The sequence below is a fragment of the Balaenoptera ricei genome, chromosome 19 (genome assembly GCF_028023285.1).
Source record: "Balaenoptera ricei isolate mBalRic1 chromosome 19, mBalRic1.hap2, whole genome shotgun sequence".
NCBI lineage: Eukaryota > Metazoa > Chordata > Mammalia > Artiodactyla > Balaenopteridae > Balaenoptera > Balaenoptera ricei.
This window is the reverse complement of record NC_082657.1, coordinates 14,078,286-14,091,130: the sequence shown is the minus strand read 5'-3', so window position 1 is coordinate 14,091,130 and position 12,845 is coordinate 14,078,286. Positions and strand designations below refer to the sequence as shown.

Here is a 12,845-nt window from a genome sequence, read left to right as displayed (position 1 = left end):
TGTGGTGGGGCCGGCACTTGCTCTGAGGCTGGCAGACGTGGTTTCCAGTCCACGCTCGGCCACTTGTCACCCGGCTAACAAGTGGTAGTCTGCTAACTGCCCTGAGCCTCAGTGTCCTCACATCGACCTGCCTGGCTCTCTGTAAAGACCGGAAACAGTGTCAGTGTTGATAAAAGGTGGGGCCCAGGACCTGGCCCTGAGCAAGGGCCCCGTGGCAGCCGTGCTGTCGTGGGGTCAGGGCTGTGACCCGGCCCTTTTGCCGGAGAGCCCTGACGGCCATGCCGACCCTCCAAGCCATGCTCTTCTCCGCTTCCCCAGACCTTCACAGCCTGGTGCAACTCCCACCTGAGGAAGGCCGGCACGCAGATCGAGAACATCGACGAGGACTTCCGAGACGGGCTCAAGCTCATGCTCCTCCTGGAGGTCATTTCAGGTGAGGCCCCCCTCCTGCGGGTGCCCACGGGATGCTGTCCCCCCCGCTGTCCCATTGCTGCTCGGGGAAGAGCGAGGCCTTTACCGGCTGCAGCGGCGGCACTGCGCCGGCCTGGGCCTGTTCCGGGGAGCAGCGGGGGCCCTGAAGCTCCTCTCCCTCTCTTTCTCGGTGTTCGGCCCTCAGGGGAGCGGTTACCTAAGCCGGAGCGGGGCAAGATGAGAGTGCACAAAATCAACAATGTGAACAAGGCACTGGACTTCATCGCCAGCAAAGGAGTCAAGCTGGTCTCCATCGGGGCGGAAGGTGAGCTCGGATGGGGCCCGACCTCTCCCTTGGGAACAGAAGCTGTGTTGGTGGCAGAGAGAGCACTTGGGGTTGCTTAAAGCCCAGATACACTGAGCAGCGACCACAGTGACTGCCTTTGATGTGATGCCGGGCCCACAGACCTCCCTCCCTTCCCCCAAAGAATAATCCAGCCCAAGACCAGGAAATCCAGCTCACCCGGTCATGAGGGGCACAGGGGGAGGAATGGCTTTGACTTGGACCCCGGACACCCTCACACACCCTCCTGGTGCCGGGCCTGAGGGACACGGCATCTCTCTGAGCCAGCAGCACCTTCGCCCTTAGGCCCTGTCTGGTGTCTGCAGGCAGGAGGGCTCAGAGTAGGGGAGGGCGCTTGAGGCCCGGTGTCAGGACTCCGGGGCAGGGAGTGTAAGTCCAAAGGTCAGCGAGCAGACTTCGCTGGCTGCACAGCTTGGGAGACTGTGGCCTCTTGACAGGATACCCAGGATCCTCTGGGCCCCGTGCGGGTACCTGGAACTGTGACCCTTGTCTCCGAGCCCTCCCTAGAGCAACGGCATGCCCTCCCTCCCTCAGTGCAGGCTCTTGTCTCACAGACGCCTTTGGAGACCAGGCGAGGCCTGACAGAGCCCAGAAGCTCCCCATCGGCCTGGGCTCCCAGTTCTGGTCATTAGTCAGAGCAGGGTTTCCTACACCCCCATATCCATGTTGTCCCAGCTTTTAGAAAAACAAAGAAAACTAATTGCTGCTAATGACAGGGCTCCGAGAATTTGGCCAAGACTCCAGGCCAGAATGCACATCCCGCATTCCAAGGCTCTGCCCCAACCCGGGGCCTCTCCAGGGAGGGCTGCCAAGCCTCGCATGCCACGGTTGAGGTGGTTGGTGTTTGTTTAAAAAAAAAAAAATCAAAACCCTGAACTCAATCAGGCCCTGAGATTTTCTGTTCTTGCATGGATCTTTCCTCCTGGCTCCCCTCCAGCCTTCTGCTTCTCACAGCTGCATTTATTTTGCTCAAATGCTAGCCTGTAAATACAGAAGGGGTTAGAGGAGAGACCCGTGGCAGTCATCAGTTTTCATCTGGAGAAAAACTCAGTCTAAAAATGTTTTCCGTTCATGCCCAAGCTGCTTCACTCCCAATCCCCGTGGCCATCGGGCCTCTGGAGGGCAGCCGACTGGAGCCGTTCCGAGGGCTTTGGGATACCTGAGCGCCCCAGTCCCCGCCCGCCCCCGGCCCCCTGTCCCTCCACACCATCTAGGCAGTTGCAGGAACATGGCTTCCCCGTGGGGGTTGTGAGAGGGGTCGGGACTCGGAGGCACAGCTGCAGGTCCAAGAAGCAGCTGGTGGATGTGTCATGAGAGCGGCCGTCTTCCTCCCCTCACAGGGACTCTCTGAGTCCTCCATGACCAACTTGCTCATGGCACCGGCTGGGTATGGGCGCTGCGGCCTCCTCTCCAGCTTGTGTCCGTCCCCAGCTTTGGGGTGCCTGGCCCTCGGGAGGAACGCAGCATAGATTTCCTGAATGAATCACCGCCCTCACCCCACGCTGGGAAGGCTCGGCCTCGTTTCCACCCGTGGGGTTCTTAGCCCTGGGAGAGGGCTGGACAGACAACGTGTCCTTCCCCTGCTTCCAGGCGGCCGGCTACGCATATCTCCTCTCCTGAAACCCTCAAGCCAAGAGCTGCCCTCGGCCGTCAGCCCATGGCTTCGCTGTGGGGAGCCTCTCCAGTGGCTAAAAGAGCACCCACCCTTTCCTAGCGAGCATGTCCTCGGGGAAGGCTGGGCCCCATCCTCTGGGGAACCATCGTGCCTCCTTCCCAGATCAAGCCCACCTAGAGCTTTCTGTTCTTGAGGCTGGTGAACAAGCTCTCTTGAAGTGTCCCCTCCGTTCTCCGCACCCTCTCTCCCGCGTCCGGTGTGTGAGAGGCGCGGGGGTGGCAGGCCTGAGAGGACCGCCAAAGGCGCATCGGGCCCATGGGCCCCAGGAAGAGGCCGCTTGCACGCACCTCCCTCACCTGGCTGCAGACACACGGTGCCTGAGTGTTGCAGAAGTGATTTTTCTGTTAAGTTGCTGAAGCTGAAGAACGTGTGGTCCAAACCCTTCTCTTTCACTCCCAGAAGTTTGGGAGAGTGGCTGGTTTTCGGTTAGTTAAGAAAGCAGGCACTTATCAGCTGGACCTTGTGCTACCCGCTCTCCCCTTCCTGCAGCACCGTGTCTTTCTCAAGGGCCGGGTCCAGGTGCTGGGGGTGCAGAGGTGATCACGAAGGCAGACAGTAACAAGTAGACAAACCAGTACATATCATTGTGTGAGGGGAAGAGCAGGGTGCTGGGGAGAGAGGCACCGGGACGGTCAGGGAAGCCATTCTCGGGAGGTGACATATAAGCAGAGCCTTAGAGGCTGGGAAGGACCGGACATCTGAGGAAAGGGTCGAGGCGTGTGCTTTGTGGCAGGCCAGAAGGTGTGAGATCCTTAAAGCAAGAGAGAGCTGGCTTGTCGAGAGGACAGAGCTGGAGAATGCTGGGGAGGGAGGCGGGAGTCACGCAGGGCAGGCCTTGTAAGCCAGACTCCAGAACACAAAGCAGGCGACCGACACAAATCCAGTCCACCTGTTCCAGTGACCACCCTGCCTGCTGCGTGGGGTGGATCGCAGTGGGGATGGAGGAGGCAGCACGTGAGGATCTGAGGGAGATGACGGTGGCTCGGACGAAGGTGGCGGCAGTGGGATTGGAAGGAAGTGGGCAGACTCTCAAGAGACATGCCCATAAGGTGTGGTGGGGCCTGGAAACGGAGGCCCAACACCTGGGACGAGGCTCACCGGGGAGCAGTCCATTGAGCTGGGTCAAGAGAATGAGCTGCCCAGAGAGGAAGAGGCCTGCGTGGCCGAGAATACACGGGGATGGAAGGCCGAAGGTGCCAAGCAGCAGAAGGCCTTAGGGACAGCACTTCACGGAGTGTCCAGGGGACATCTTCTCCCAGTGAAGGCGGTGGAGGACAGGCCTAGGCAGCTCTGTCAGATGATTGGAGTTAATCTCTAGACAGGGCCGGGGGCCGTCTGGGGAGTCCCACTCTGGTTTTAACAGGCCTCTTGCCCTCTGCCCCCTTTCCCTGTGTGCAGAGATTGTGGACGGCAACGCAAAGATGACCCTGGGAATGATCTGGACCATCATCCTCAGGTTCGCCATCCAGGACATCTCTGTGGAAGGTGAGAGCCAAGGACCTGCTCACGGGCCAAGAACAGCCTTTCCTCCCCACCCTGGTTCCACCCGAGTTGGGGGGACTTAGTTAGGATTTCGGGCTTTTTGTCTTCATGGTTTGAGGCTCTTTCCTGTGTTCAGACATCACTCACATGCCCTGCCTGGGGGTGGTTAGTAGAGGTGCTGGCCCAGGCTGCAGGTGAAGGGTCCCCCCTGCAGCCGCCCATCTCAGTGGACCCTCACACCACCCTTGTCAAGTGGGCATGATTGGCCCCATTTTACAGTCAGGTAGCAAACTAGTGATAGAGTCAGGCCTGGCCTCGTTCTCCTGGGCGTCAGCACTTATGTTTCCACTCAACCTCCCACCCTCGGACCTTGGCCTCCATGGACCTGGGGTTGGTCCAGGCCACCACAGGATGAGAAAAGCCACAGGGCCAGCGTGCAGAGGGGGCTCCTGGTGACAGGCCACAGCAGTGACCAGACAGATGTGCTCCCTGCCCTTGTAGCACTCCCTGTGCGTTGAGGACAGTCAGAGCCGTCCACGGGGAGCGGAGGGACCTCCTGGGGCCCTCCCTCCCCGCCTCCTCGAAGCTGCGGCCAGATCTGGAGACCCTGGGTGGGCAGGCCCGGCGCTCATGCCCCTTGTTCAGAAGAGGCCAAGGCCCGCCTCAGGGGCTTGCTTGGCAGTGTGTCCTGCCAGCTAAAGGCACAGGCTTTGGGGTCAGAAACATGGCGCAGGTTCAGGCGCTCACCCTGGCCTGTCACTGCCACTTGTGGGGTGACCCCAGGCAGGTGACCGCTCCTCGGGGCCTGGTGTGCCGTTAGGATCAGCAGGCGCCCGCCCGCGTCTGGAAGGGGCGCTGCTGCTGCTCTGTCCGAGGGCCTCTCCCCCAGGTTCTGTGTGACCCTCATGCCTGAGCCGCAAGTGCAGTCCCCCGGGCCTGGCTTCTGAGCGTTTCGTTTTGGGCCGGTGCTCACCGTCCTCATGTGTTTTGCAGAGACCTCTGCCAAGGAAGGGCTCCTTCTCTGGTGCCAGAGAAAGACGGCCCCGTACAAGAACGTCAACGTGCAGAACTTCCACATCAGGTGAGCGCCGGCCGAAGCACCCCGGCCCACGTCGTTCCCACTCTGCTTCCCGGGACCTGACATGCTGTCCGCCCACCCTCTCTGTTTTCCTGTGGTGTTGTCATGGTCTGTGAGGTGCCAGCTCTCAGGAGCCCCTCCCCCTGCCACTGGCCCCCGTGAGCCCCTGGGAAGGTCCCTGCGTCCCCTGGGGGAGGCAGCAGTCACCTCGCCGTCCCAGGCTAAAGGCATTAAGGCCTGGCACTCTGGCAGGCCCTCTAGAATCTTCTTTTTCCCCAAGCAAGGTAACTCAGAAGCAACAACAAAGCTCTTCCTTTGTTTTGACCTCTCAAGAGGGACCTGCCGTCCTTTACGGTTGCTAGTGAATTTAGTGTTGGGGAAAATGTACTCTGTGTCCACTAGAGGAACAAGACTCGCCTGCACGAGCCTGTTCTTCCTCGGTTGAGAGCGGGAAATGAGTGTGTCCATGAGATGAGTGTGGTCAGTGCCACACGAGATCTGGGAGCGTGGCATGGCCCGGGGGTTAGGAGTGCAGGCTTTGGGGGTGGCCCCGAGGTCAGATCTGGCGTGACTCTGTGACCTCACCTCTCTGAGCCTCTGGTGTTCTCCTGGGGTGGATGGACCAGGGAGAGGGCACACGCAGGAATGAAGAACGGGGCTTCATGGGATCCACAGAGGTCCTGCTGTGTCCTCAGGCTCCCTGGAGCCCTGGCACTGGACGTTGGGGACCATTGTGCTCTGCCATTAAGAGCATTTGGTCCCTCCCTTGAGCTCCTCTGTGTGTTTCCTTCCTTTTCCTGCCACCAGCTGGCGGTCCTCTGTGCATTTCTTTTTCTTTTTTTGGCTGCATTGGGTCTTAGTTGCCACACGTGGGATCTTTCCTTGTGGAGCGTGGGCTCAGTAGCTGTGGCCTGCAGGCTCAGTTGCTCTGAGGCATCTGGGATCTTAGTTCCCTGACCAGGGATCGAACCCGCGTCCCCTGCATTGGAAGGCGGATTCTTAACCACTGTGCCACCAGGGAAGTCCCTGTGCATTTCTTACTCGTTTATTTATTCAATCACTAAGTGTCTGTGGAGTGCCTACTCCATGCCAAGAGTGGGAATACAGCAGCACCAAAATAAAGTCCCCACCCTTGGAAGGTAACACCGCAGCAGGGGAACCAGTAGTTCACAAAGGCGTGAAGAAACCAACAACGTAATTTCAGGTAGTGAGAGGAGTCATAGAAAGACGACAAGGTAGGATAAGGTGATAGAAAGTAACGGGAAGAGTACCACAGTCGGGGGCGGGGGGGGGGGGGTCTTTCTAAGGAGGTGTCATTAACCTTGACCCATGAAAGAGCCAGTGTGACCAGTATGGGCTGTGACCAGCTATCACTTTCCTCTGAACAGAGCCCCTCATGCCAAGCCACATCCCGGCATTTAGCCAGCGCACGGGTCAGGTCAGCCAAGGTGCAGAGGGCCTGCGGTGGCCTGCACAGCTCAGTGGGGCCTCGCAGGGACAGCGCTCAGCAGGTCACAGCCACCCTGGGAACGAGCAGTCAAAGCACTTGTCATTTGTCAGGTATCGGCCAAAGCCTCATGTATTTACTCCTTTCATCCTCACAACAGCCCAGTGAAGTGTAGGTACTGTATTAACCCCATTTTACAGATGTGGCAACTGAGGTAGCAGGAGATTATGGGACTTGCCCAAGGTCACACTGACAGTGAGTGGAAGGGCTGGGATTTCCCTCAGATGGTCTGGCTCCGGCAGCCAGGTTCACGGCCAGCCGGCCACGCCGTCTGCCTGCAGTGCCAGGCGCACGCTCTAAACCACCTCACTGAGTGGGAGTTAACCATTCCTGTGGGTGCCCACAGCCTGCAGCCCTCCCATGACGGTGGGGGCTCTACTCATAACCTTGGCCTTTCCATCCCCAGCTGGAAGGACGGTCTTGCCTTCAATGCCCTGATCCACCGGCACAGACCAGAGCTGATTGAGTACGACAAGCTGAGAAAGGTATGCGTCTCCTGCTCCCCTCAGTGACCCACAGACACCCCGAGTCTGACCCTGACTCCGGGCCACCGCCCCCAAGCCCATCTGTTGCTGGCGTCCAAAGCTGGACTCTGTGCTCAGATGGGCAGACTGGGAGGGCCTTGTGCCAGCTGTCAGCAGACCCCAGGCTCGGTGGCTGATTCTCGCCTCCTTTGCTCCCCCTGGGGACTGCCCTTCTCCCTCCTTGGGCATCGCAGCTACCTGGGGTTACTGTAGCGCCTGGCCGGCCACGCCTTATAGTCGCCCTTCCTTAACCCTCTAGCTTCTGGAAGCATTTGGGGAGGGGTAAAGAATTCTAAACCATCACCGCCGGCAGCCCTGTCCCGTGCGGGGTCCTGTTCTATTTCGCCTGTACAGAGCGTGTAAGACCCAGGCTCTGCCCTCTAGGAGCTGCCAGCCTCGTGGGGAAGGCAGGACAGTTGCATCCAGAGCAAACCAGCCGCACAGGGCCCTGTGCATGTGCTCAGGCTGCATGGGGTTGGAGGGGGGATGGGGCCGGACAAATGCTCCAGAGGAAGGAAGGCACACCTGAGCTGGCCCGGCGGGGGCAGGGCCTCTGGGGAGGAGGCAGCCGAGGGCCAGAGAGCGGGCATCCCAGGTAGGGGAGGCACAGGCCTGCACTTAGCCCGTTCAAGCCGCAGTGAGTAATCGTATTGGGCTCTAGCTGGAAAGGCTAGGTGAAGGCACGTGAGGGAGGGTCAGGGTGAAGTGCCTTTCATCCTGTAAGCAGCGGGGCAGTCAGAGTAGGGAGGTTAGAACGTGGATGCTCTCCGTTCCCTCCCTACCCCACCCCCCACGTCCAGTGCTCTCTCAGGTCTGGACCACAGTGTCTGGTTTCAGGGCAGGGGTCTTCATCTGGGGTCTGGGGATGGATGGGAATTCTAAGAAAAGAGCACGCCCTCATTGTCTCTGGAGAAAGGGTCCACAGTTTGCCCCACAAAGATTTCCAGAGGCATTCCTTTGGGTAGGCATTGACTTTACCCGGGTGTCCCCCCTCCCCCCACCGCTCCCTGCAGCAGCACAGGTGGCCGAGATCTGCCCGAAGGACGCTTTCCAGTCCTAGCCCTTCCCGAGACCCTCCCTTCCGGGCCAGCCCTTGTTCCTTCCGCTGTGCCTCCCGCCCCCGACCAAGCTTCTCCTCCTTCCCTCACCTCCCTCCCCCAGGACGACCCCGTCACCAACCTGAACAATGCCTTCGAAGTGGCTGAGAAATACCTAGACATCCCCAAGATGTTGGATGCAGAGGGTAAGTACATCCCTTTTGTTCAGTCAGCACCCTGTTTGGTGGGCATGTCTTGCGGTAACCTCAGGGAGCTGGCGGAGCCAGCCGGAGCGCCTGAATGAATCAGCGTCAACTGGGGACAGTGGCGTCACCCAGGGAGCCAGAGCAGGCGCAGCCTGAGCAGCCAGGGATGGAGATGGTGGGGAAGAGGTCCTTGAAGAGGAGCAGCTCTCAGGGGCTGCCTCTCGGGCTGGGCCCAGGTGCCCTGCCAAAGCCCTTCCTGACTGATCCCACCCCTCCCTCCGGAGGGGCGAGGGAGGTCGCCAGCAGCGTTGACTCCTGCAAATAACCAAGGCCTCTGCCTTCCCTGCCTGCTGCAGCCTCGGAGCCTGGAGCCCACCAAAGTGGAGTGTTTTTTCCTTTTCCGGCTTTGCTCCTTTTCCCAGCCATGTACCACCCCCAGCCAGGACCCATGCATCTGGCCTCTGGTGGCCTTTGGGGTTGACCGTCTAGCAGCCCCTTGAGGCCATTCTCAGAGAGAGGAAGTGGCCTCGTTTTAATCCATTTCCCACAGGCTTGGCCTTTCCAGCGACCCTGGGGGATGGAGGGGCCAAGGGTGTGGCCAAGCCAAGCCCACTGGAGTCGCCAAGGGCCGTGGAATCAGCTCTGAGGGTCCTTCTCCCAGGATGGCTGTGGCCTTGGGAGCCTATGGATCCAGTGGGTGACCGCCCCCGCCCCACCCGCCCCTGCTTGGGCGGTTTAACCCTTGTTGTTCACTTGCAGACATCGTGAACACGGCCCGGCCCGACGAGAAGGCCATAATGACCTATGTGTCCAGCTTCTACCATGCCTTTTCGGGAGCGCAGAAGGTACCGGGCAGGGCCAGGCAGGCCCACCTCGCTGCCACTGCCCAATGCCGCTGCTGCCTCTCGCCTCCCGTGCTCACCTCATTTCTCTTGCAGACGGCAGCGGCCTGTATCCGACTGGAAGCCACCCCCTGACTCCTTGGCACCTCCGCCCATTTAGTCTTTGCCCACACTGTCTATCGAGGGCCTGACCTGTGCCAGGCTGTGTTCCAGGCACTGAGGATACAGTCAGTGACTGAGTCAGGCACGGTCCCTGCTCTCATGGAGCTTACATTCTAGTGGGCAAGGCAGACAACAGGCATGTCCACAGATAGAGTAATTTCATGTGATAAGTGCAGTCGAGAGCATGGGACAGGATGGTGGGACGGGGAAGCATGGGGGCTGCTTCGCTGGGGCTGTCAGGGGAGGCGAGATGAGCAGGAGCTGCCCGGTGAAGAGCTGCAGGAAAAGTGTTCCAGGTAGAGGGGGGAGCAAGTGCAAAGGCCCTGAGGTGTAAATAAGCGTGGCTTATTCAAGGAATGGCTGGAGAAGAGTAGGAGAGGGGAGGAAAATGAGGTCGGAGAACGTGACAGGGCCAGGCCATGTAGGACCATTGTAGTCTGGGATCTGGAGTTTGGGTTTTATTCTGAGGGCTCAGGAGACCATTAGGGGTTTATGCTAAGGTGGTAGGTGGTCACACCGGACATGATCTTCCTTATGTTTCCAGGAAGATCAAATAACACCTGATCCTTCCAGCCCCAAACAAGGCTTCCTAGCTAGTGTTTCACAAACTCAGGCCTGGTTCGAAAAGGAATCCATCTTATTCGGACCCTCCCCCTTCCCCTCTACAAAACCTCGGCAAGACATGCCCACCCAGGCCGGAGCCAGGGTCTGGCTTCCAGTCCCGAGCAAGCGCTATTCCTCCCGCATGAGCCTCGGGCCTCGGCCGCCCTTCCTGCATCTTTCACTCTCTCCTGCCTCTCTCTCTCTTTCTCTCTCTCTGCGCAGATATTGTAGGCACTCTGAGGCCAGATGAGAAAGCCATCATGACTTACGTGTCCTGCTTCTACCACGCTTTCTCGGGGGCTCAAAAGGTGAGCTGGGGCGGGAGCACCCTCACTGCTGTGGCTGGAGACTCGCCCTCGCCACCCCTCCGCCCCCACGTCCCCCTGCCCGGGCTGCGGCCTGAGGACCGACCCAGTCTGGCAGGTTCTTGTGACTGTGGGCCTCCATTGCCACCCTGAGCTGGTGCTGGCCCAGTGTCGAGACGCCGCAGGTAGTCTCTCTGTGAATACAGCCCACACTGTCAGATGGGTGGTGGCATCCCGGTTTCTCAGACAAGGCAGTTGAATCCCAGCATCACCTTAGATGGCAGAGCGCAGATTGGGCCTGTGCTCCTCTGCTCGGCCGCCCCGCCCTTTCCGTGATCCGTGCCGGCCACCTGCCTGCTGCACTGGCTGTGCCTTCGCCCGGAGCATTGGCTTTCCTGCCCCGCTCTGCAGCTCCGTCCCCTCCCCAAGGCCCCAGGAAAGGCTCTGAGCCTGCTCCTGCTGACCCAGATTGCCAGGCCGCCGTCCCCAGCAGCCCCGCGGACACAGGTAGGGCCGTCAGAGGTGTCTGCTCCCGGTGGCGGCCCTCCCCGAGCCTGGCTGACCTCATGTGTCCCCCGCTGCGCCTGTCAGGAGCCCTCTGCTTCCACGGGACGGTGCCCAGCTGCCCCCACGTGGAGGCCTGGCCGGCTCTGTCCCCTCCACTTGCCTCCTGGGTGTCTGGTCTTGGCCAGCGGTGTATTCCCAGCAGCTTGATCTTGTGTCACAGCTGGCAGTTGGGCAGGGAGGAGAACAAGAAGAAATGAGCTCTCACTGAGCACTTACTGCATGCTAGGGACTCCTCCCAGGACTCCACGTGCACAGGCTCTGCGAGTGCCCTGCACACCCCCGGGAGGGGTGGGTGCCGTCATCCCCACTTACAAGAGGAGGACCCTGAAGTCACGGGGCGGGGACTTTGCTGCCTCCTTCAGAGCCTCAAGGCCAGTGGGGGCCTTCCCACGGGCCGTCTGCTCGGGCCGCCTCTCAGCAGTGTGACCTCGGATAAGTCCCTTCCCCTCCGTTCTCCCACGTGGAAAACGCGGAGCGGGCTAGTGCCCGTCTCAGGGCTGTCCTGAGGGTGAAGCGAGCTCATGCGGGTGAAGGGCTCAGGACGGTGCCTGGCCCCTTAAGCGCCCCGCCCGCGGCCCGGCAGTCAGAGCGGCCCGCCTCTGCCCGCCGTGCCACCTCCCCGGCAGGTGGTCGGAGCTCGTGTTTGGAGTGTTCTGTGGCGGGGCACAGGCAGGGAGAGTGGAGGGGACCCCTCACCCTAGCGGGAAGGCAGGGTGGGGGTGGGCGGTGATAGGAGATCCCTCGCCACAAACCCCAACTAACAGCACGTTTGTGTTGGCCTCACCCCTCCGCGGGCCCCAAGCCAGCCTCGCTGCCCACCGCACTGCCCTCGAGGGAGTATCTTCTCTCTGCCCAAACTGCCCCCTCGTGCTTAGAGCTGAGCTCTGGTGCGGGGGACCGGAGGCCTTGAGGCATCTGTGGGAGGGGATACTGGCAGGAAAGCCCAGGTCAGAGCATTTGGGAGTCTTTGAGGCAGCTGGGCCCCTCTCGTGAGGGAGGAAATAAAAGCCAGCCTATTGGGAGCTGCCCGTCACCAAGGGACGTGCAGGATCCAGGCCTCTCCAGCTACGAGCCCAGCTTCCCCCAGCCCGTGTTTACTTCCCAGGACATCCTTGTAATGCTTTTATTATTGTGGCTGTCTTTTCCCCAGAGGTTCAATCCAGTCTCTTAAAAGAGTGCTCTCTGGGTTTTGTTTTGTTTCATGAATGCAAGGGCAACCCTAGCCCTAGCACCAAGTTTGCCCGTTCTCTCCTGATAGTTTATTTCTAGTCACTAAAGCATTTGCTCCTTGTTCTTTGCTCACTCATTCATTCATCAACTCTTGAGTACCTCAAACACGCCAAGCCCCGAGCTGGGTGCCGGGAATTCAGCGGTGAACCAAAATACTTCTGACCAGCAGCCCGCACCTTCGCGGGCCTGCACAGCACGGTGGAGCTGAGCTTGGGGTGCCGGCTCTCTCTCCAGATTTGGGGTCAGGGACTCACCTCCGCGACTCCCCCACAAGCTGCGATCTTGGCTCTGCTTCCTGCACTCACTAGGGGCTGGGTGTTCATTGGCCGAGGCCCTTGTGAGCCTCACCTCTGAGGAGCACTGCCTGTGGCCGTTGGCCTGTGTCCTGCAGCATGAAGCAGGGTGTGTGTGTGTGTGTGTGTGTGTGTGTGTGTGTGTGTGTGTGTGTACACACCACCCTCAGCTGGTCCCCCACTCACCTCCCCACCTGTCCCGGAAGCAGCGTGTGGAAGGGGGAGGCTGGGCGTCAGTGCCTGCAGCTAGCCAGGTCTGGAGCCATCCCCAAGCCTCTCTGTTTTCCTTCCCCACCACTCTGTAGACCCTCCTCACTATTTCTGTTCCTGTTCTGTTGCCGTTTCAACTCTTCTTCTTGGACCCTTTCTGTGCTTCCTGAAAGGTACCTGGTCTCTGTGTGGCATCCCTCACCCTCCTTCTCCTGTCCTTGCATTTTCCCCCCAGCAGGACAAAGCAGGACATTGTCCTGTAGTTCTGGGCAGAGACTAGTCACTGTCTGCACCGCCCCCTACTCTCCGAAGCCCTGGCTCCCCTCCGCCCCGTGGATCGTGACTTCCG

General features: G+C 60.0%; 1 protein-coding gene across 5 annotated transcripts in view; it reads left to right on the top strand.

Moving 5' to 3' along the window:
- ACTN4 (actinin alpha 4) overlaps positions 1-12,845 on the top strand; it is a 72,936-nt gene that overhangs the window by 44,052 nt on the left and 16,039 nt on the right. For 3 of the 5 annotated variants that reach the window (XM_059905014.1, XM_059905011.1, XM_059905012.1), the window contains exons 2-8: positions 319-433; positions 617-736; positions 3,849-3,935; positions 4,926-5,013; positions 6,924-7,002; positions 8,203-8,284; positions 9,044-9,129. In XM_059905014.1, the coding sequence (XP_059760997.1) occupies positions 319-433; positions 617-736; positions 3,849-3,935; positions 4,926-5,013; positions 6,924-7,002; positions 8,203-8,284; positions 9,044-9,129 (657 nt within the window). Of the gene's footprint in view, positions 1-318; positions 434-616; positions 737-3,848; positions 3,936-4,925; positions 5,014-6,923; positions 7,003-8,202; positions 8,285-9,043; positions 9,130-10,113; positions 10,200-12,845 lie in introns of all 5 variants that reach the window. The other 2 variants (XM_059905015.1, XM_059905013.1) reach the window with 1 other exon arrangement.